This window comes from Myxocyprinus asiaticus, chromosome 10 (genome assembly GCF_019703515.2).
Source record: "Myxocyprinus asiaticus isolate MX2 ecotype Aquarium Trade chromosome 10, UBuf_Myxa_2, whole genome shotgun sequence".
NCBI classification, from domain to species: Eukaryota; Metazoa; Chordata; class Actinopteri; order Cypriniformes; family Catostomidae; genus Myxocyprinus; species Myxocyprinus asiaticus.
Window position 1 is genome coordinate 42,167,193 of NC_059353.1, and position 24,465 is coordinate 42,191,657.

Consider the following 24,465-nt stretch of genomic DNA (forward strand, 5'->3'; position numbering starts at 1 on the left):
TTCAATCACTTTGTGGTAACCTTTTGGTTGGTGCAGAAACGCTGCAAATTCATTAACTATTATTAAACATACCAACACAGTACAGACTGTACAATTTTTTTTGTCATTTTTTTTTTTTTTACAATACACCTAGTTGTGGTGCAGTGAGGTTAGCTGGTATATTACAATACACGACTCGCTTTAAATACCATGCCATTCTTCTAAGTCAGTGTTTCCCAACCATTTTTCTGCCACGGCACACTTTTTATGACGAAAAAATTCTACGGCACACCACTATCCCACATAGGCTAACCATCGTCAGTATTTTTCCTTTTCAAGAACTTGTCCATGTTTTATGTCCGTCTTAGTAGTGTGTTTACTTGTAATGTTTGAAATTCGGCTATGCAAAAAAAAAAAAAAAAAAAAAAAAAAAAAGAACAAGTCACATTGGTAGGCTATGCTGTGTGAGGTCACAGGTGGCAAGAGCACTAATGAAAAAACAACAAATTTGCTTCTTTTCTAATTTGTAGATTTGTTCTTGCAATGCCACAACAAATTACAGGGATGCAAACTCATGAGGGGCGAAAAAGGTAAGACAATCACTGGTCCACGTACATTTTTTCTGGGGATATTTTTTTTTAAAGAATAAGCTAAAAACACCAATTCCAGCTATTTTAGTGATTCAAGTTTATTCAAGTTTAAAACTGTGCAGAATTAGCTGCAAAATAAAGAGTATTTTGGTGAGGCTTGCTTCTGTTTCACAAATGTTTTCAATTTTATTAATTGATTAGTTCAGTGACCCCTTCTGGAAATGTCACTAGGTGGCGACAAATGAGCGTCTTATGTGCTATGAGTGAGTCAGTGAATCATTTTGAGTCGTTCATGACCGAAATCTACCAAGAGACTTTATAGTGTTTAAGCATTAAAAGAACAAAGCAGATCTATAGTCTTCCTTCAGTCTGAGCATTATTTTTCATCCAAAAAGACAACAATAATAGTCTAATAATAGTGAGTTTCAATAATGTTCTCCTTTATTAAAACTTGCATGGCTACAAATCTACTGACTTCAGTATAAGAATTATAAACACAAATCAGATCTATGGTATCATTTTCCTACAGTAGCCTATTTAAACTGCTGAGCATGGCTTTTATTATTTTACCACAATAATAGACAAATAATAAGTGGTTGGGAAACACTGTTCAAAGTTTTGTGTGTGAAACCTGACTCAGTTTTCTTATCTGGCATACAGGAAATTCTTGTGGTGTATACATTCAAGACAAAACTGATATTAGGATAGAAATGGATATCTGTAAGTGAATCCAAATCCAAGATGCTTTGAAAATGCACTGGAGCTGCATGGACTCCACAAGTTTGTACGAAACCTGATGATCCATGTTATCCCAGCATGGTTTGAAAATGTTCCAGAGAGCATCTTGTGTGCTTCAATGAAAGCAAGGAAAACTGGACTTTTGTACAAAGGAGTTAACATGGTCAATGTCACAAATTTGCTTAGATATGATATTAATTTACTCACTCTGTGGCCCTTTAAGCCTGGGGGCCCTGGCGTCCCTGGAAAACCTCTTGCTCCCTGAACACAAAAGTTATTCCGAATTTATAAATGAAATCAGCATTCAAGGATAAAAGCTGCCAGTGAAGAAAATGTCAGTTATTACCGGTGATCCAGGAAATCCCATTTCTCCTGCACTTCCTGTAGTCCCTGCTTCTCCCTATGACAACAGACCAACTGCATTTCAAATTCTGTCGAATTTTCCTACATTGTTTTGTGTAGCTTTGGGTATATCCATGATGCCAGCAAAGGACAGCTGGTGGCATTCAATAGAGACTATTAAGGAGTGTGTACTCACATCTTCACCAGGCTTTCCGGAAAGACCCTCTGGTCCCCTTGGGCCAGCGCCACCCTACACAATGCAGAACAGTAATTACCAAAAGATGAATAAAAAACAATGATGCATTATTCAAATTAAGTGCTCTTTCAATTATAAAACAATACATTCCCACCAGAATCTTTTCTGTGGATTTATTATTTTTTTTAGACAGGCCCAATTTGCAGTATTGATGAGGGTAATTCAGCTTTTAATCGTTCTCATTCCCTCATACTAGGTCATGGCTTGTGGTTCCGTGCTCAAAAATTGGTGCACACCTTCACAGTATTCTTGGGAAATTTACAGTCATGTAAGTCACTTTGGTGAACAATAATCTGCTAAGAATAGTTCTTGCAGTATTCTTATTTACCTTGTTAGGTGTAGGATTTCCTTAATATAATTAACATAAAATATAGGGGAGACTGGGGCTAGTTGTCACGCAGGGAAGTTATCACAGTAAATACATGTAAATGGTTTTAAGGCAACAGTCCAATTGCAAAAATTGATGTCTTCTCTAGCTGTGGTTTCACAAGTTTGCATGTCCACCTTGTCCTTGTAGTAGAAATGGTAAACAGATTGTTAAGGGTAAAAAATTTTGCCTTGCTGTCCGTAAAGGAGAGGCTCAAGCCTGAAGTACACATCGAGCACTAAGTCCCTTCCCCTTGGACTACTTAATTGAAAAAAAAAAAAAAAAAAAAAAAGAACTGCATTTTTGCTGTTTCATGAATCATTTAGTGCTTCATAATAGTTTTAATGTTTTGCTGGAAAGCCTTTAAATGGTCTATAATAGGCTATTTTATGGCAGGTTACTACTGAGACAACTTACACTATATAGTTTGATAACATGCCTCATGTGAAATAATGAATTGAAACTTTTACCTGATCAATAATAAGTGGAAATGTTCAATAGCTTTTTTGTAGCCAAGATTTTAAGATATGTGCCTATACAGAAAATGTGACAAGTTTCATTTTCTTCTTTGGTTTTGTGAACAAAGAGAAGTGTTTCCTAAAGGTTACAGTTTCTCTCCTAAAAGATAACCTGGCAAATTACACCACTGAATGGTGAGAAAATAAAAATGTTAAGTACATTTATAGGCTACAACCACTACAACAATTAAATTCTTTGAGAATGCAAATTCCTTTATAATGAGCAACGAAAAATTGCCTGCAATACATTATGTGAATAACTGGCAGTTCTTGTGTTTATCCTGGCTGATTTTTGGTTTGAAATAAAGCGATTGGGGCAGATTCACTCCAGTAAAATATGGAGTGTTCAAAGACAGTTCATTGTGTTTCCTTACCATTGGCCCAGGATCTCCTACATCACCAGGAGGTCCTTGTGGTCCTGGCACCCCCTAAAGGAAATTGTATGAATTTTAATATTTGTCTAATATGAATAGCAAAGGTTGCTAAACAAAGAAATATACTTACTGGTGCTCCATTTGGCCCAGGTGGGCCCCTCGCTCCGGCCTCGCCCTATTAAAAACAAAAAACATTGTTACTTGACCAAATTACGCAATGGTCTCATTAAAGGTATAGTTCACCCAAAAATGAAAACTATGTCATCATTTATTTACTCTCATGTTGATCCAAACATGTATGACTTTCTATCTTCTGTGGAACACAAAGAGGCAGAATGTTGGCAGAATGCAAGGGACTGACAGCCTCAGTCAACATTAACTGTCATTTAACCATTTTCCGAACAATGAAAGTGAATTGCGACTGAATTGTGTCATTCTGCACAACATCTCCTTTTGTGTTCCACAGAAAAAATTAAGTCATACGGTTTTGGAATAACATGAGGCTGAGTAAATTATGACATCATTTTCATTTTTGGCATAACTATTCCTTTAATATTATTCTCTGTAATCAATGTTTAGGATCTCATTGGGTCAGATAATGAATAGAATTGTTGTTCTTTTGATTAAATTGCAGAATAAGCTTCGCTTACCCTAACTCCAGTCATCATGGCATGCTGAGCTCCTGATTTGTCATCAAATCCCCCAGCCATATGTGAAGACAACTGACCCTAATTAATAAAGTACATAGGTCTTTATTCATTGAAACAAAAACATGATATGACTGCACAATCTAATGCTTGAGCCAATTTAAGAGTTACTGAAATACCCATGTATTATTCCTTTGTTGTTCCTGCACAGGCCATTTCTATCACTGAATAGCTAACAGTTCAGAGTGAGCAACACGCTTTAACAGATAGCTTTTATCATATTAAATTAGACAACCTTCATTTTGGTATGTGGGTGCATGTGAGAAAGCCTGGGTTAGGTGCAAGCTTCAAAAATTGTTTAAAGAAAAATAGAAAATCAATGGAAAATGGCCCAAAATTGTGACACACTAATATATTTATTAAGTTATATAACTACATAATATCACCATATATGCAAACTTGGCCATGGGTTTGTGGCACCCACTGAAGCTCCACTATAAGCAACCGTTTTAAATTGGACTGAATGCTTCCAAGTCAAAGAAGATGGTGGATGACTTCAGAAAAAGGCTCCTAAGCTACAACCAGTGTACATTCATGCTAAAGTGGGAAGTAGGTAACGTCGAAGAGTATAAGTATTTGGGGGAAATTTTTGATTTACACTACACTAATATTTGAGCACAGCAAAGACTATAGCTCATTTATGGAAAGCAATCTGTTTCTTTTTTTATACATGGGTATAAACATCCCTTTCTGTTAAAACTAAAAACCGCCCTCAAGCTATAGTTAAGACGTCTTCAGAAATCATTTGTGGGTGGCTGCGTAGCCTAACCTAATTCTATGAGCACCAGGTGATAAAATTGGAAATGACAAGCATCCTTTTCACTCTGAATTTAAGCTGTTGCCTCTGGGATGGTGCCTACATAGTGTTTCAATTTTATGTTATCACCAAATCATGCTGGTGATACTGACTCCTGGGGAATGTCCAGGGGGCCCTGGCTCTCCCGGCTGTCCAGGAATACCAGGCTCGCCGTCATATCCTGGGGGACCTCTCAGACCCTACAAAAACATCAAAAATAGCATAACATTGAAATAATATTGCAATAATAGTACATAACATTTCTCATTTAATCACATTCTTAAATGTATGTGCAGTTTTCTTACAGGTCGACCTTTAGGTCCACTGTCTCCTCGGAATCCTGGCGCTCCTGGAGGTCCCTGTATAATCAAATACCATAATTAAGGTAAATAAAAAGGGCCTTGATAAAATTTGCTCGTGAATGTACACAACTGCAGCATTTGTTTTGCAAATTGTTGTCATTTCAATAAAATGTTGAGTTAACTGGATGAGTTATGAATGTCAGTGTTGGAGCAGGTTTTAAAATGGTTGCAAGCTACCAGAAATTAATTTGAGATACAGGGATTGAAAGAAAGTCATGTTTAGAACAGTATGACTATGAGTAAATGATGACAGAAATGTCTCTTTTGGGTAAACTATCCTTTTAAGGAAATACTCAGAACTGTGCTATGTCCCCATCTAGTGTCCAAAACATCAGAAAGAATGTATAAAATAAAAGTTCTATATTTTTGAGTAAAGCTTAACAACCCTGGTCTTACTCTTGATTTATTAATTTTTTTTAATCATATGTTTAATTGTATACTTGGATCCATTTGATTTATTAAATTATTTGTATTAATCATAACTTTAAATGTGCAGGAAATGAATTTAGCCATTTGGCTAACTTGTGCAAACTTTCAATCAAATGCCCTTTCACCGAAACGCCACCCATGTCAGTCAACCTGATGTCAACTTGATGTCAACCATCAAAAATGGACAAAACCATTCACATGCAGAGAGCCTTTCTGATTGGCTAGTTCTCTGATGAGCAAGCCTAAAAGTGGCAGGCTGCTCCCTCGGTTTACAGAGTCCAGGCCTGACACATAGACAGATATTTCTCAGGACACCTATATCTTTGATATCTGTCAGGTAGTAAGGACTTTATGTGTGCTATTTACAAACTGCAGCACCTTAAAATAAGACATTTTAGAAGTCAAAGAAAGAAAGCTCACCATTGGTCCAGGACGACCTCTTATTCCAACGACCTGTAGTCAAGTTAGAATCTGAGTATTAATTAAAAACTACAAAACATGTATTATTCTACAAATGTACTCTTATCGTCTTCATTGTCAATTTTAAGATATAAGGTGATTCAAACATACATTTGGGACTTCTCCAGGTTCTCCTTTCTGACCCTGAATAAAAGAGTAGCACCATTCTGAATAGAAGTCACTGGACATATAAATGTTTATTTATTTTAATAAATATCCTAGATTTTGGCAGGGCTAGTGTGATTGTAAATATCTAGCTTACCTTGGCAATTCTGCCCCCTAAAAATGAAGAAAGAAAATTGACAAATCACTGCTGTTATGGTTAAATATCAAAATACTACACAGTCACATGAGAATGCTATATTAATATTTGTTTGTTTTAAAGGTTTTCATGGTGCTCCTCCTCACCTGGTCTGCCATTGCCACCAACATCTGTTGTGTCAGTTTGGCAAATAGGACAGCACTCTCCATCTGGGATGACTACCTTTTCACAGTTAGATACTTCATCACATTGCACATCATCGCACAAAATGGTTCCGCTGTCACAAACACAGATCCTGCATGGCTCAGGCTTCCAGATGTCTCGGTTTGTGTACACCTCCCCGTTCTCTATGCAGCTCAGCTCGTCCTCTACAGGCAAAATTTAAAAAAAAAATAAATAAATACTATGACAATGATGTGTATGATTATTTGTAGAATTTGTTTGAATTATTAATTCATTTTAATTGCCAAAACATAATAATTAGCTGTGTCCCACATTTTGTCCACAACACGTTACCACATTATTCCACCTCTATTAAAAGTAATATCATTTGGACCCTGTCAACAGCAAGGTAGGCAAACAAGTAAATAATCAGTCCATTTACCTTAATTTTACACAAACTGTAGTTCTGACAGCATTCGTCATGCTCTACCATTTAAGCCTGTTAGCCAAGTTACTGAAAGTAAAATTAGCAATCAGATATCTTAATTAATTTATGGTAAATATAAGTTTATCAATAACTACAAACCAACATGTGGTCCCAAATTAGCTAGTCAGTGCTGATCTATTGATTAGTTTAGGCTAAATTTGCAACCCTGTTACTCATTCTGGCATAGTTTTTTAAAGCTATATGTTTATTCACTTATATATACTTTTTTAAACATGTCATTTCTTTATTATTATTATTATTATTATTATTAATTTCATTTGAATGTTTATTGCTAGTTTGACCTCATGAAGTTGATCAACAAAGTACTTCCTTTCTCTGACTGTTTGATGATAAAGGAAAAAAAGACACTTTCATGCCCTGTTTTATACACTATTAGTGGAAAGTGCCATATATGACAGGTTTTAATCGATAAGGAGGGTGTGATTGTTTGTGGCATGCCTTGCAACTAGTCCAGAAGTATAAAACTAGTATACCCTGAGAAAATGACTGAGAATTACTGGAAAAGGTGATCCCCTGTCTCTTGGAAAACTCTTGTGGGTAAACATGAGCTAATGCTCTCCAGGAAGTCTGATTCATGCTCTTTCCAGCAAACCTCTCCTTTGAGTACTTTAGACTACTATTCAGTCATTAAAGTTAAAGTATTTATAATAAACTGTAGGCACTGTTGAGAAAATTAGAAAGAAAAAAAATCAATGTTTTTTTTTTTTTTAAAGAATAAAAATAATAATAATAATTTATATATATATATATATATATATATATATATATATATATATATATATATATATATATATATATATATATATATTTTTTTTTTTTTTTTTTTTATATATAAACAGCTGAGGCAAACACGTGAGCACGTGCATGGTTGCAACAGTTCAGTTTGCAGGTGTAGTACATATACACCAGGTGTCACCATTCAGCTTCTTTCATCAGCAGCTCCTTTCAATCCTCACCCTGAAATTGATGTTTTTGTACCGCACAATTTAAGAAAGTAGGTTAAAATACAAAGAAAATTATGTTTTTAACACACTTAATATCAAATTAATTAAAATGCATTTTAACCTGTGTAGTCAAGGATTTTTTGAAGAAATAAAGAAGGTTAGGTGGTTAATTGGTAACTCATCTACTAATTTTTGCACTGTACTGATAAAAAATTGTCATCACGTATAAACTCTGGGAAACAGAGCAAATGTGACTGCACCTCAAATTGCTAACCGGGATATGTGGTCTTTATTCTAAATCCGAACATGTCCAGGTAAGTCACAGTCAAGCTAATGAATAAACATAGTATAATGCATGAAACGGATGCTTTAGGAGAGTGAATAAGTTGTTGATATCTTTTTGACCTGAGGGGATGAATGTGTCAGGGAGACATGCTAAAAAATGAGAGATCTTTTCATGAACACATGCCCACTGACAACCTCGGAGAACATTCCAGAGAACTTCAGACCAACAACAGCAAAAACTACAGTGGACCCAATTGTATTTATAAACTTAAAGTTATAGTTACTTTCTTCTGCAGAACACAAACGAAGATGTTTAGAAGAATGTCTCAGCTCTGTAGGTCCATACAATGCAGTGAATGGTGACCAAAACTTTGAATCTCCAAAAAGCACAAAAAGGCAGCATAAAATTAATCCAGTGGTTTAATCCATGTCTTCTGAAGTGATCCAGTCAGATTTGGGTGAGAACAGACCAACTCCCTTTTCACTGTAAACCTTGTCATTGCAGTCATTGCAGGCATGATCATGATTTCAAGCTCGATTACACTTTGTAGTGCTTGACGTATGCACAGAGCACTAGATGGTGTAAGGAGGTGTAATCAAGCTTGAAATCATTGCCCAGGAGACTGCTGATTTCAAGATTTATAGTAGAAAAGGAGTTGCATTTTGGTCATGTTTACCCAAAGCTGATTGATTCACTTCAGAGGACATGGATTAAACCATCGGAATCGTATTGATTACTTTTATTCTGCATTTATGTGCTTTTTGAAGCTTCAAAGTTTTGATCACCATTAACTTGCATTGTATGGACCTACTCACGAGGGTAAGTAAATGTTGAGAGAATTTTCATTTTTCTACTAACTATTCCTTTGTATGAATGTAACTACATGATACAACAATATATCAAACATATTGGCATTTTTTTTAAAGACAGCACAAGCACTTTTTTCAAGCTAAACATTTTGCAAAAATAATTTTTAAAAACAACAACAACAGCAATAATAATAATTCCTTTTATGTAGCATATATATCACTTTCCTAGACATTCAAAGCACTTTCCATAGTAATCGGGGAATCTTTTCATCCACCAACAGTGTGCAGCATCCACCTGGACAATAGATATTGTTCAAAAAAGTATTTGGACTTTTTGGATGCCAATTTTTCTGAAACATGTCCAGAGTTTGATGAACTGCACATGTGGTTTCTCTGCTTGGAAAACTGAATTTGTGAATATGAGGGGAAGTGACTTCACACATCCACTTAAATTACCCTAGGACCAGTTGATTAGATGTAATTGCAAAACTGTCTAACAAAACTGAAGATAGTTCTCGGAAAAGGTCTAGCATTATTTGTTTGCAGATCCAACTAGGTTACTAGGATAGCTCAAGTGTCAAAATACTTTTTGGAGGCCACTGTGTATGAATACGAATTACTGCAGAGGATCATTGTGTTAGAAAAATAAGCATGCAAAAGGATTATGATGAAAATGAAAATTCTGCCTTTATTTACTAACCCTCATGTTGTCCAAACCTGTATGACTTTCTTTCCACCATGGAATACAAAAGGATATCTTAGGCAGAATGTTAGCCTCAGTCACCATTCACTTTTTTTTTTCATGGAGAAAAAAAATAATGAAAGTGAATGGTGACTAAGGCTAACATTCTGCCAAACATCTCCTTTTGTGTTCCATGGAAGAAAGAAAACCATATAAGTTTGCAACAGCATAAGGGTGAAAAACATCATGGCAGAATTTTCATATTTTGGTGAACTATTCCTTGAACTTGACTTTGACAGTCCATAGCATTTGGCATAATTTACAGAAAACATGCAGGAAAACATACAAACTACTGTCTTAAACCATGAAGAATATATTGTACATCTAGGGTAATAAATCCTGATCTCATGCTGACTGGGCTACATTTTTGCTAAATTCTATTAGATGGCTCATAACACCACGTAATTGCTGCAGTTTCGAGATGAAATGTCCATTGTGTGGCACTAAAAGTGAATAAAATGTTCTCCCAAACAGATGAGGTGTTTAAGGTTAATGCTCTGTTGAGTTTTAAATAAAACTGACCTCAGCCGATAGTGTCATAAAAAGGAAATAAAAGATGAAAAACAGATGAGGATTTTAGGTTAATGCTCTGTTGAGATTTAAATATACAAAACCCTAACCTTAAACCTAAACTTAACTGATAGTGTCATAAAAGCAAATGTTAGGGAAAAAAAAACACAATTGCTGAAGCAACCACGTCATGTTATGGTGCTTATGACATTAATAAAAAGAAAAGAAAAGAAAAGTCATTGTTGTAGCACTTCTTGTGTTCATTTCACCAAGAAACTGCCGCAATACATACAATTCACGTAAAAGTCACGTAAAAACAATTTTGCTAAAATTTTGCTATGCAGTAGTAACGTGCTTCTATAAGACCTGGTTGAAAATGGTACACATTTGGAATTTTTAACAATAGGGCTGGTTTCGCTATAGTTTCCCTATGAGTATTGTATTTCATAGAGAAGGTTTTTGAGCCATTACAAATTTATGGGAATGGAACTATGGTTCACAAGCCACCACTGAAGACCTCACCATCAGAAGTGAAGAGAAAGCTCACTCTTTCCCCCCGTTAGCTAATTAATTGCAGACTCTGCACTTTCTAAAGCTATGCTTCAAATCCCTAGTGATGATGATGATAGCAAAAGCATGGTCCCTTTTGTGGACTTCTGACGTACATTTTCCACCAGCCTTCCAGTCTGGTCTGACCTGACCACACTGAACATGCTCAGCATTATTTCTTGTCAGCTCGTCTGTGGTTCCCTCCCTAACGTTTTCCCAAATGCTCAGGCTTCTGTAGGAAGGGTTTCTAGGATAACAATGGGAAGTTACTTCTTCAAAATTTACATCTTCACAAAGATACAGCATAGTGGGGGATTAAGTCTGTAATATAAATTGCATGAGTTTTCCCTTGGTTTATGTGGAAATGCTCATAACTTGCTGTGTTCAAGGACTTTGTTGTTGGAACAAGTCCGTATGGGTTAGAAAATGACCTTATGGAAACAATGACTCATTTGAGTCAGTCTTACCAATGGCAAGTATAGACTGTTTCTGTGTGAAAGAGTAGTTTGCAGTTCAATAAATATATGATTTTCATCTGTACACAAAAAATGCTAATTAGATTTTCTGCTAATTTTGAGAACTTTATTGCTCTATTCTGATATCTGGAAATCACACTACATCAGAAAATGCATTTTACCCTGAAAGGGGAGTCTTTTTATACTGTAAAGCAAGATAAGTTCATTTAAAGCTCCGGGGAAATTTTAAAGGGGATCCTTTCCTGCTTTTTAAGCGCCAACAACACAAATAAATATTGTGCCTCAGCCCTTTGACCTCTCTTGTAATTAAATGATAGCGTTCTCCACAGTTCACACACACAACTTCCTCTTTTTGAAGAAGGATCTGTGTGAAAATGGGATGTCAGTGATTTGTGTACATTGTAATTTAGACTGTCACTCCAGACAGATAGACCTCAAAGTGACTGTTAAACCCCATGATTACCCCAAGCCTTGACTTTGTGTCCTTGCGGCATCCCTTTACTGAGATACAAATGTTTGAGGATCTTTAAATTAAGTGTCACTGATTTCAGTCTAGGAAGAGCTCTGAGGATTCAACAAACTCGTTTGTACAAGGAAACATGGTTTCCTCTGGTTTGGACATGTCTTTCACCTTCTTTTCCAAACAAGCTTGTGTTTTTGATGTGTGTTGAGCTTGGTCCAGAATTTTTTTTCTTTTTTTTTACTGTATAATTGAATTGCCACATCACCATGAAACCTAATACACTTTTAACACATGTGTTCTTGATGCAAAGAACTAATTCCAGTATTTTTCTGATTTAATCTAACCTTGCATGTGATAAACACACATACAGTATTCACTTCTATGAAATACATTGGCAATGTGAAAAACCATCAGATCATCAGACAAAACCATCTTAAACTAAGAGCTGTCATTGATGAAGTGATGAGCAAATAAATAAAAAGTGGCCATTGGCATCTTACTAAAGATTTTTGTAAACCAGTCTTTAAAACTGCATTGTGGTTTAAGTCTGTGGTATTTTGGTGCCATGAAACTCGGCCTTTGGGGAAGTGAAGGGGGGGGGTTACATTTGATTACATTGCTTTCACCACATGTCTACGATATCATGTAATTCATGGTGTCACAAGACACTTAGCTTAGGGTATAAGCTCTAGAACTTTACTGCAATAAATTGCACAGATTCATAGCCCAAGCTCTCTTTTTTCGATAGATAGATAGATAGATAGATAGATAGATAGATGGATAGATAGATAGACTGACAAATGGACAGACAGACAAAAAGAAAGAAATAGAAAGACAGAGGATAAAAGAAGACATTTATAAATAAACAAATTAAGGAATTAAATAAGGGGAGATTATTTAAAGGAAAATTATTTGTCCTTAACACATCATGTGAAAAAAAATGTTTTTCCAGGCTATGGATTCTGACCATTTTCTTTCTCATGCATCATGTGAGGAACAACCCCACTATCTCTTTCCAGGATTGGAAACATCCCTCCCTGATGTTTCTCTGCAGCATGTTTCCTCCTCTTTGCTTTGTTTGGATGTTGTAAGAGCTCACAGCACTTCTACAGCTGGTCTGTCATGATTCTAGCTTATTTTACACTGTTTTGGATGGAGAACCTTGAGGCATCAGTGAGGATGTTTGTATAAACATTTATTCCATATGACCCCACATTGTGGGGAAAGAACATCTTTCTACCTTGCTGTAATTTTAAGGGGTTAGTTCACATCTTAAGGGAGATGTTAGGCAGTATATTAGTCTTACCATTCACTTAAATTGCATCTTTTTACCATACAATGAAAGTGAATGGTGACTGAAGCTAACATAGCTGCCTAACTTCTCCTTTTGTGTTGGATGGGAAAAAGAAAGTCATATGGGTTTGGTACAACATGAGGGTGGTTCCAAAGGAACTTTTTCTTTAAAAATGCAATTCTTGCAAGGACTTAAATCTTACATGTGAACTGTGGTTTAAATAGCTCCCAACTTTACTCAACAATGCATTCTCTTCCAGTACATGTAATAAAATCAAACAGCTAATACAGGGCTCCCATGACTAATGGAATATCTGGACATTTCATGGAAATTTTTAATTTGTGACTTCCAGGCCTGGCAAATTAATGGACGTTTTAACAAATCACATAACACTTTCCTGTTTTGCTCAGTTCTAAAATATTTAATCTGCAAAACAATTGTGGTGCTATCTCTATAGTGTGATTTAAAAATAAAACCTTATTCTGTAATCACACACAACAGGAAAATTTATTGAAATTCGTGGGTCAAAATGTGTGGGAACCCTGACTAATATACACAGCCTTTACACACAGGTTTGACTGGTGTTCTGTAATATATCATGTAGAAAGATATTTGTTCTTATCTAAGCCCTTATTTCAAATTCCTTTCACATGATCTTATAGGATTTATACATTAAAGAAAACATATGATTCATTTTGTTCTTTCAGTCCCTTGATTCAACTGCTAAAATAATAATAAAAAAGTCAACATAAATCGAGAATGTTGTGTGCGTGTTGTGTTAGACTAAGTGACTGTTTCCAAACTCAAATTAGCAAATAAGAGAACAATAGACTCCTCATTAATTAGGTGTGAAATAAATTAGTGTGCCTAAAGCACAGAATATGCTGTATTGTTTGCAGAACCCTTTCTGAAAGATGATTTGGCTGAGTTCCTGTTTATAAAGAACTCCTCAAAGCTGTTGAATACTTCTCTGAGTAGTCATCAGCAGCTGTTTTGAAAGCAGTGTTATGTGAGAATACTGGTCCATTGCCTCGGGGTAATTTCAGCACCTCTATTTGTTTAACCCATAATCTATCCATCACACATATCATAAACAGTCATCAAAAAATATCCTAGAATATCTGTATCACAAAGATTAGTTTAGTGTGACTGAAGTTTATTAGTATCATTCCCAAGCCTTTCAACATATTTGTACATTTTTATTTTTTGAGCACAAAAGGAATAATTTGGCATAATGACAAAGTTGCTCTTTTCCATACAATGAAAGTGGAGTGGAACCAAGAAAAGCTCTGTTTATTATTTGCTTTCATTGTATGGAAAAGGGCAGCTTGGACATTCAGCTATAAAAACAACTTACATATTTCGTGTTCCACGCAAGAGAAAAAAAAAGTTAGGTTTGGAATGGCATGAGGGTGAATAATTGATTTTCCTTTCTGGGTGAATAAACATTATTAAAATGTAAAGACAAGTAAGGAGAGGGAGATTTTCTCCAGCCGTTGTGAGACAGCAGGGAATGATATCATTGCTTAAACCTAGACATTACTCAGCTTTCTCCCCAGAGGAAATGCCACTGTGAGTGATTTCCTGCTGTGAAGATACAAAAAAAATGAACTGACTTACAAGGTGAAACATATCCATCTCATGAATGTTTTTTCAGGTTTTAAGCTCATGAAGCACGTCAGAGCGGAGTTCTGTGCCTGGATCACACTTTAATTAGCAGTATTGATCTATTGGTCACATAAAGCTATGCTAGTGTATTTCAAGGACTCTTCAGCATTTTCATCATGTCATATACAGTGAGGTCCAAATGTGAGACTACATTGCAAATCTGGGATTGTGAACATTTAAGACTGTAAATAAACAGAATGTTTTAGAATTTTGACAAAGTTTAAACAAGTTATGACATAAAATAAAGAAATATTTAAGATTCTGCACTTTCTTGGTCATTGGACATGTTAACTCCTTTGTACAAAAGGCCAGATTTCCTTGGTTCCATTGAAGCACACAATATCTGATTCTGAATATGCCCTTTAGAACATTCTAAAATTAGGCTGGCATAACATGGATTATCATTAAAACATGGGCTTTGTAGAAATGAATTTTTTTTCTGGAATGTATGTAATAAATCTTTAATAAAACCTGTCACTCAAATTGCTATAAAGATATATTTTGCAATGTCATTTGTTTTTTTGTTTTTTTTTACTGGTCTCAGATTTATAGACCAATGTACATGAAGAGGATGTACATTTCACTACATCAAATACCTGGCTGTAAACATTTCAGGCATTTCTGAATTTTTTTATTCAAGATTACATGCTACCATGTGGAAGTAAATGATGTTATTGGGCTAATATTTACAATAAGATATTGTACACTAAATAGGCCTATATAAATTGCTTAGCAAGTGGCAAAAAAAAAAAAAAAAAAAAAACACTACAGTTATAAGGAGACTGTTTTATCCAGCAGGGTAAAAAAAATCAATAAATTACAAACAAACAAAAAAAGTTGGCCCTAAAAGGCTTTATAATTTACATATAATATATAGTCTCTGGCATTTGCAAACTGAAACGTGACTGCCACGTGGCCACATCTCAGGCTCTTTTTCAAACGCAATTACAACCAAATCTTACCGAGTCCATGACTCAATAAACAGTGCAGACATTTCCACATAAACTGGGCTGACTCAGACATCCTGGTTGTAGATGTATGAAGTGCAAGATAGTCCCTTGTATTGAAAAGCACTGTGTGTTCTCATACTGAGATTTTTTGTTTTTCTCTAAAGCAGACTCAGACTGTGGGTGACTATGCCGGTTGCTATCTAAAGATTTACTGACAGAAGCTGAAAATTAGTGCAATAAGTACATCAGTAAATGGTTATTCATTAAAGATCCCTTGAACAAAAATCATTTGGTCACATTTTACAATAACATTGGATATGCTAACATTACTGCATTAGATATCATGAACAATGACCAATTTTTTTTACTGCATTTATCTGTAAATGTACTGATTGTATCTTGTTTGTTAAATAGTGTTAAATAATGTTAAAGTTCAACAACATTATTGTAAAGAGTTACTCAGAGTTAACTTCTGTGATAGACCACAAACATTTTATGCTTGCTATTCAAAATCAGGTCAAATTAAATCTGATTTACCCTGCGTAGCCCTCTATCCCTTTTCTAGCCTGTATGACATCTGTTTCACTTTCAGCACACTGTAGTTATAATGATAGGGCTGTATTCTATTAGACATTGGCAAAAGGATAAAGTTATGTGGCATATTTGTGTTAAATCGTTTGTTCTACGTTGCACTGATCTTATGACCTGAATCCAAAGCCTATGTCATTTCATTTTGTCATAATACTGAAGTCTTCATGTTATCGCATTCTCCTTACAGGATTTGGTTTCTTGAGAACATTAACTGTTCTTCAGCAGACTCTGGGAAAAAAAAAACAAAAGTTCTAATAGACCAGTAAACCACATTTTTCCTTATGTCCTGTTTTTCTCCAAAAGAACTTTACACCCACAAAAGGACTTTGTGCAAATGTATAAAGTTCAAACTTAAAGGGATAGTTCACCCAAAAATTTAAATTCTCTCATCATTAACTCACTTTTAATGCCATCCCAGATGTGTATGACTTTCTTTCTTCTGTTAACCACACAAAAAAATTAAAATATCTTTTTAGAAGAATGTTTTAGATCTTTGGTCCTTTCAATGCAATTGAATGGTGGCCAGACCTTCAAGCTCCAAAAACCACATAAAGTGTCATGGCTCTGGTGAGTTTGTCGGTTTGTTTTGTATGTTTTGTCATCTTCTCTCCCTCATGTCTCGCAGGTGCAGCCGGCATGCATGATCGGCGTTTCCATGGGAACACTGATTGTTCCAGGGGGAACGCTGATCATGCCACTGATTAGCCTGCCAAGCAACACCTGTTCTCCCCTAATTTACTACCTTCTTAAGCCAGTCGTGTTCTCAGTATCTTTGCTAGATTGTTGTTTGATGTTGAGTACTAAACTCACGCTCTCTGCCTAGCTGGTCCTGGCTCGTGTTGTTGGTTGCCATGTGTCGGGTGTATGGTTGCCTTCCAGTGTTGTTGTGTGTCAGCTGATCTTCCATGGAGGAAGACACCTTGTCTCTGCCTGTGTGTCGGGAGTTAAATTTACTTATCTCTGCTGGGTGTTGTTCTGCATCTCACTTGCTTCAACGGAGGATTCTATGAATCTTTTCCTGACTTCCACAATGCACACTCATCCTACAAACACTCTACATGAACTGCCCCTTGTGTGACTACGACACACACCATTGGAGATCACATCCCGCTGCTGCAGCTGGTGTCGGGGTTTTCTACATTTCTCAACCCAGTGACCACTCATTATTACTGTTAATAAATCCTATGAACTGTTCCTCTGCTCTTGGGTCTGTTTGTCTCACTATTGTTCGTTCAATAAATGCAGGATAAAAGTAATCCATACAACTCCAGCGACGCAGTCACTTTGGGTGAAAAACGGATCAATATTTAAGTCCTTTTTTACTATAAATCTCTACTTTGACTTTCAGAATGTGAAAGTAAAGTGGGGATTTACAGTAAAAACGGACCTTAATATTAATGTTTCTCACACACCTATTATATAGCTTCTGAAGACATAGATTTAACCACTGGAGTCATATGTTTTTTTTTTTTTTTTTTTTTTTTTTAATTTTTTTTTTGGAGCTTGAAAGTTCTGGGCACCATTCACTTGAATTATACAGTATGGACTTCCAGTGCTGAAATATTCTTCTAAAAATATTTGTGTTCTGCAGAAGAAAGTCATACACCTCTGGGATGGCATGAGAGTGAGTAAATGATATGAGAATTTTCATTTTTGGGTGAAATATCCCTGTAACTCTTAGCATCATGTGCCATATTACATATAATTAATGTATTACATATAATTAACTGAGTTTAATTAGCTTATATTAAAATCATTCATTATTACATTATTAGTAACATCAATTACAAGAAATATGTGAAGTAACAAATCAAAACAACAATGATGTTAGTCATCATTATTCGCTATCATACTGTATCTTTGAAGTGTAATGTGAGAAGCTGGTGAATTGTATGGCCGTAAGTTATAGTTATGGACATAAGGAATCAATTTTGTTAAAAATTAGTCACCCTTATTCCACAGCTTCACCACAGAGTCTGAAAATTGGGTTGCCTTTTTCCAGATCAGACTGTTGAGGTCATGCAGTTTTTACCAGACAGGTGGGTTAGTAAAATTGGTGTAAGGGATGTGTTATGGTTCAGTTTGATCTAAGACATTAGTATTAGACTTGGTAGGTTCTAATAACAAAAATACTTTTGCAATTGAGCACATTTTCTGGCCTTACACTGCAAAAAAAAAAAAAAACTTTTTCGTAATCAGTATTTATATATATATTTAAGTAAAAATAAGTAAAATATCTATATATCCAAAAAATCAAACTAAATTTACTGTACTTTACTAAACAAAATTACCTACGATATACAGACTTGCTTTCATACTGTTTTTGTTTGGGGGGGGGGGGGGGGGGGTCTTATTTTAAGCAATCATGTAACATTTATTGTGAATTATGCTTAAAATAAAATAATATGCCAATGGGGTAAGAAAAATAAACTTGATTAAAAATGAAAAATTATCTTACACAATTTTGCTTCAGAAGTTTATCTTGTTTTAAGGATTACTTTTACTGGAAAACAAGACAAAATTACTGATTACGAATTTTGCAACCAGTGATAATGCATTTTCCACTATTTTTTGCTTTTATTGTAGTAAACCCCTAAACTAGTCTTGGCACTGCTACAAACAGGTCAATCTAAGAAAAGAAAGAGTTTCTGACTTATCTATCAAAAAGACTAGTGAGACTAATGTAGTACAAACAGACAATCAGATGGGACTGACGGATTGGACTAAAATGCTATATAGACCAAATCCAGATGATTTCCAGACCAATGGGACCAGCTGTGCAAACTTAAGAAGCTTATGACCCATCTCAAGGGGAGTTTTCATCATTTTCCCCACTGCCAACCTCTGCATTCTCTACACAGTCATGCTTGGCATATGTCTCATCCTCTTTGCTTCCTGATCCTGTAAGACTGCCAAAAAGACTCTTTAAATGTTTTTCAGTACATCTGGTATACATGAGACAGGCTAAAGGCTTGCTTTTATCGAGAGTTTTTTTCAGTTTGCACATGACAAACAAAATAGGCAATATAATTTAAAAGAATACTCCACCCAAAAATGAAAATGCTGTCATAATTTTCTCACCCTAATGTCATTCCAAACTACTTACTTTCTTATGGAGAACACAAACACAGGTGCTTACAATACTTTTTTTTTTTTAAAGTGAAGCACTATCCATTGCCATTGTATTGTAAAGACCAACCTGGATATTGATTAAAACCACAAAAGGTTGTATTCTGCATAAAAGAAAGTCATATGGGTTTGGAACACCATGAGGGTAAATTCTGACTGAAATTCTGAATTTTTTTTTTGGTGAACAATTCATTTAATTGGGCTATATAACTAGAATAAATACAGTTACCCCCATTTCCCATGTCCTCCTATCTTTGCTGTTTAAAGACACCTTGTGCCTTACATCGGCTACATGACTTCCTTCAAAATCAAGTTTTAGCCAACATTTGTTTTAATATTTTACAAACACTGCCAAAGCAACCAGTTAAACATCTGGAAGTCATCCCCCAGGCTTGCCATTGCTGACTGCAATAATTTACTTTTTAAGTAGTTCCCATGAAAAGGTCTCGAGAGCACACAGAACATTTAAAATCATTTATTCTATAGAGACATGCAAAGGCATCTTTGCAAGAAATCAAATATGCTATGGGTTGCACAATACAGGTTATCTAGTTAAATGTAAAGGTTTCTCTCTCTCTCTCTCTCTCTCTCTCTCTCTCTCTCTCTCTCTCTCTCTCTCTCTCTTTTTCTCCCATCCCTTTCCCCCCTCCCTCCCTCCCACTTTGTGTCAGGACCAAAGAGGCATGTAATCAAGTCATAGCTCAAAAATGCAGCACATGTTTTCCATTAGCACACAAGAAGTGGACCTGGTCAAATGCACATATTTGGATATTTCGCTTTGAATAGAGAAAATACCCAATATGTTGTAATGTAATTGATGTGGAAAAAAATGAATGGAACCAATTAGGGGAAAGGTGCAGCTATCTCACAATCTCCAGTGTAATGTCATGTAACAAAGTACAGAAAAGTAGAATAGAACAAAGTCCACACAATGTTACATTCATTTTCTTTTCTTTTTTTTAAGTTAATGCTAAAAAATCAGTCTCTAGGTTCGGTTTGGATTAGAGTAAGATTACAGCGTTTCTCATTTTAATGTTAAACAAGTCAAATGTATGCATTTGTTTAACATTTTAAGTAATGTTATACTTTTTCATAATGGTGGGAGGATGTAGAACTGATCCATGTAAAAGTGCTTGCAAGTCTCTAAACATGTTTTTCTGGGTCACGTGTAGCCTCAGTACTAAACTAATGAAGAACTGGAAAACTTCACTAGGACTTTATATAGTGTGTGCTGGCATGCGTCTGCATGAAAGGACGGCGTGGGCAAGAAACTGCAAGTTAAAAACTCTTTTTGCATTAGACAGACAAAAAAATACAAGCAACCTTCCACATTTGCTTTTTTGTCAAAAAGTGAAACCATAATTCACTTTTTCACAATTTCTGTTGCTTTGTTTTTCTAGCATAATCCCACTAGAAAAAATAAAATAATAAAAGCCATTTTCTTCTAACTTTCTAAAATGATCAAGTTAAAAACATGAACATATAATCAATCAGTCTTGAGTTAAGAGCTTTTTTTTCCATTATTCGGTAAGCATACATTATCACTCAAAGCAGGGTTTTCAAAGCTGCTGCATTTTGTCTTATTTAGACATTATTTACATTCCCTTTAGTGACAGATGCTTCCACTTAAACAGTCAGTAACTCACTAATAACTGAACTCTTTGCTTTTGCATAAAACATGTTTGAATGTTTTTTTTTTTTTTTTTTTTAAATAGAAGATCTGGACAAGCTAGCTGGCAAAATATAACAATATAACAAGCCACAAGTGTCACAAAATAGCACCTTTATTAGGCATACACATTTGATTATCTGCAAAACTACATGTATACGACTTCTGTCTTGCTTGTAGGGACATTCAAATGCACAAACATGCACTTTAGCAGGCACTTTTAATGGTAACCTGGTTAAAGAATTGTTAAACACACATTAAAGAATTCTAATACAGAATAAAAGTAATTTTCGCCCAAAGTTACCCACTAGGCCAAAAGCCATGAGTGCACATGCAGTGACAGATGTGGTTACTATTCTTGTTCCAATTGAATGGAAACAATGACTCACTTTGAAGCAGGACTACATCATCAGTGTGTCTTTTTGCTCTATCATTAGGGAGGATGCTTTATTGTGTGTTTCTCTGTTTAATTATTATTTTCAATAGTTTAATATTTTTATCATTATCCACAAGGTGGCGCACTGCGTGTGGACCTCAACCATACCACTAGCTTTGAATCCAAGAACAAGTAAAGCATGTTGTTCAGCACAAACTGTGTATATAAATCTGCTAAATATAACTTGAGAGTTGGAAAAAAGAAAATTCCCCAAGAGTCTTGTGACGTCATTTTAGGAAAAATATATGTCACGTGTTTGAAATGCTCTAAAACAGCATGCCTGAGGTAATATAGCTCAGGTGTTTCTCATCTGGGTGTTTTTTCCTTCCCTGCATGTATGTTCGAATTCAGAGCCTCCCTCATAATATCCTAACACAACTGCTCTGCATTAGGTTGCAAGATGTGTTCCTTCAGAGACATGTGAGCACAGTGCTAGAGTTGAAACGATTCAACAGATGTGAGAGGAGGATATTGATGAGGGTAGAAAACAATTCTAATGGTGTGTGGTGAAGAGTCAACTTTGCACCATCCTTGTAAGTCTCCAAGTGACATTCTAGCATGGTTACCACATGGTATAAGTTGTATTCAGGTCCTTACTCATTCAAAAGGACTGACAAATCTCCAACTTAGGCATCACAAAGATATATGCAACATCCACTAAGTAAGGGATTGATCAAAAATATATTTTTCCCCGCAACTGACTACATTTCAGCAGTTTTAATTAAATTATTTTGCATAAAATTCATAATTCACTTAGGAAGCAATTATATTGTTAATGATTGTAACTGTAGCTCAACAGAGCATTGTGCTAGCAACGTCACAATCGTGGGTTCGATTTCCAGGGAATGATTGGACAGATAAAATAGTCACTTTGTATACATAAATGTATAAATTTAACATAAATTTAAGAAGTTTAAGGAGTTAGTTTCATCTAAATTAACCTCTTTTGAGAAAAAACAGGACCACTCCCATATCTTTACACCAAGCCCAAAAGCTATCAGCTTAAGCATCAGCACAATTAGCTTCTTAAATAAACATAACTTACCACCGTTGTCATCCTGGCATTTCACAAGTTGTACAAAAGCTACAGATAAAGCCAGAAAGAGGACAGTCCTAGATGGCACAAAGCTCATCATGCCGATATCAAAGACATGAGCTGTTCTTGTGTGCAAAGTAAGGGGAAGAGGAAGGGAAAAAAGAGTCCAGGTTATCGCTGCACCATGAAGACAGACTGAGGCTTTTTCCTGCTCAGAGCAGCAATCAGACCCAGCCCCACTCTGTGCTGCCTCTCTCTTTTTTTTTTTTTTTTTTTTTTTTACAGTCTTTAGAAAGAAGAATGCTGCAACCCTAATTTTCCTCCCCCTTTTGTCAGTGCTCTCTAATAAGCATACACTCAGACAATTCTGTACATCTGTAGAATTAAACCCATGTTCACATGTCTGTACTTTGAAGTTACTTAGTGTATTGCTAATATTTTAAACTCTAATAGTTATTCTTAAATATGATTATTTAGCTGATTATCCATTTATAAAGTCTATTTGGCTTTTCTTAGTGGAGTTGCTAAGCAGGACAGTAAGCTGGCTTTATGACAGTCTTAAATGCAGTAACTTTACTGCTTTTGCTGATAGGCTCTCTCTTTTTTTTACAAGGGAACAAGAAAAGAGTTTCTATCCCATTTGTCTTGGGTTGTAGATGACAGATTTAAAGAAAACTAGAAAGAAAGGCGAAAGGTAAAACTTGGTTTTTAAAAAAGCAACTCATTGGCAATGTTGGGAATAGCATAATACCATACCCGGATCTGGAACGGTTACATTATGGAAGCAATTACATATAACCTATAACCCACTGTGGGGGTTGCACATGTGTTTTCCGTGTTTTCTGGCATGTGTGTATAATGCCAATATACCGCGTGTATTCACTAGGGTTAGGGTTAGTGTTAACATCATGACCATACAATTCAACCCTTTGCTTCACTTGCGCATGGAGGGGCATAGGGATAATTTGAAGGTGGCAGCACCCCTAGATCCAACCCTACTACCATACTAGTCTTACTATTGCTGCAGTATTTAGTAAATATACACTACAGTACGCAAATGTTCTGTATGCATAGAATACCTACTACATTTTCAAAAATGTGCAGTATACAACAGATCGCACAATGCAGCGTGCTTGATTGATCTTCCATTTTCTGTGTCATGGATGAACCGGAAGTAATATCAGTCTCAATTTTAACATCACTTTCTTGACTCATTATTTGATTGGACTGCCAAAAGAAATTTTTTAACATAATTGGAATTACTGTAAAATGCTAAATAACTTTATTTCCAAGATATTTGTATATCTTAAGCTTATATATATATGCTGCTTGGTTAATTAAACATGCAACGTGATAAGGTCATGTGACAACTTTGTAGCATACTGTTTGAAACTTTTAAGTGTTGAATAAGCCTACTGTAGCACTTACTGTCTTTTGGAGTAAGTAAGCAGCATACAGTGTATACTACCCAGTACCCAGTAAGTAGTAAGCTATTTAGGATTCCATTCTGAACATAGAAATGTTAAAATGTATTCATGTCCATTCTTTGTTGTCTCAGTGACAGGGGACAAAAGGCTAAACAACAGAATCGGCTAAACATTTCACTTGCTGGTCCACAGTTCCACTGGCTTGTCCAGTTCTGGGTCATTCCTGGCTATTGGTGACTTTTCAGTGTGCTAACTTTTGGGGGAATGTTTTTTTTTTCATGTTTTTAACATTATATCAGGTAAATGACTTGTTTAACCTTCAGGAACTTGTATTGGTAGAGCTCAACATTTAAATAATAATTATGGGTGGATTGTTCAGACATGGACTGTAAGAGAGTTCCATCCTGTTAGGGACATATACATAATGTATTGCAAAGTGTTAATAATGTAAATATTCAACAATACTTATTTCTTACACCTTATGTGTCCCTAATTCCATTATGTAAGTTTTTTTCTTTCTTTGAATAATAATGAAACAAGAATTGTTGAGTAGAACACGTGTTCATTATTTAGAACCGTCACATTTTTGCACCCAATTTACCCAAAATGGTAAATAATAACAGAAATTTGCTCAGAA

At 35.5% G+C, this 24,465-nt stretch overlaps 1 protein-coding gene across 1 annotated transcript in view; it reads right to left on the bottom strand.

Annotated features, from left to right (window-relative positions):
- LOC127447322 (collagen alpha-2(V) chain-like) overlaps window positions 1–22,604 on the bottom strand; it is a 37,439-nt gene extending 14,835 nt beyond the window's left edge. Inside the window, exons 1-13 of the mRNA XM_051709110.1 lie at window positions 22,411–22,604; window positions 6,326–6,547; window positions 6,180–6,196; window positions 6,029–6,061; window positions 5,879–5,911; window positions 4,973–5,026; window positions 4,781–4,867; window positions 3,815–3,892; window positions 3,295–3,339; window positions 3,165–3,218; window positions 1,846–1,899; window positions 1,654–1,707; window positions 1,515–1,568 (exon numbers count right to left, since the gene is read on the bottom strand). Of these exons, the coding sequence (XP_051565070.1) occupies window positions 1,515–1,568; window positions 1,654–1,707; window positions 1,846–1,899; window positions 3,165–3,218; window positions 3,295–3,339; window positions 3,815–3,892; window positions 4,781–4,867; window positions 4,973–5,026; window positions 5,879–5,911; window positions 6,029–6,061; window positions 6,180–6,196; window positions 6,326–6,547; window positions 22,411–22,501 (876 nt within the window). The 5' untranslated portion in view covers window positions 22,502–22,604. The remainder of the gene's footprint in view (window positions 1–1,514; window positions 1,569–1,653; window positions 1,708–1,845; window positions 1,900–3,164; window positions 3,219–3,294; window positions 3,340–3,814; window positions 3,893–4,780; window positions 4,868–4,972; window positions 5,027–5,878; window positions 5,912–6,028; window positions 6,062–6,179; window positions 6,197–6,325; window positions 6,548–22,410) is intronic.
- Between the last annotated feature and the right edge of the window lie 1,861 nt (window positions 22,605–24,465).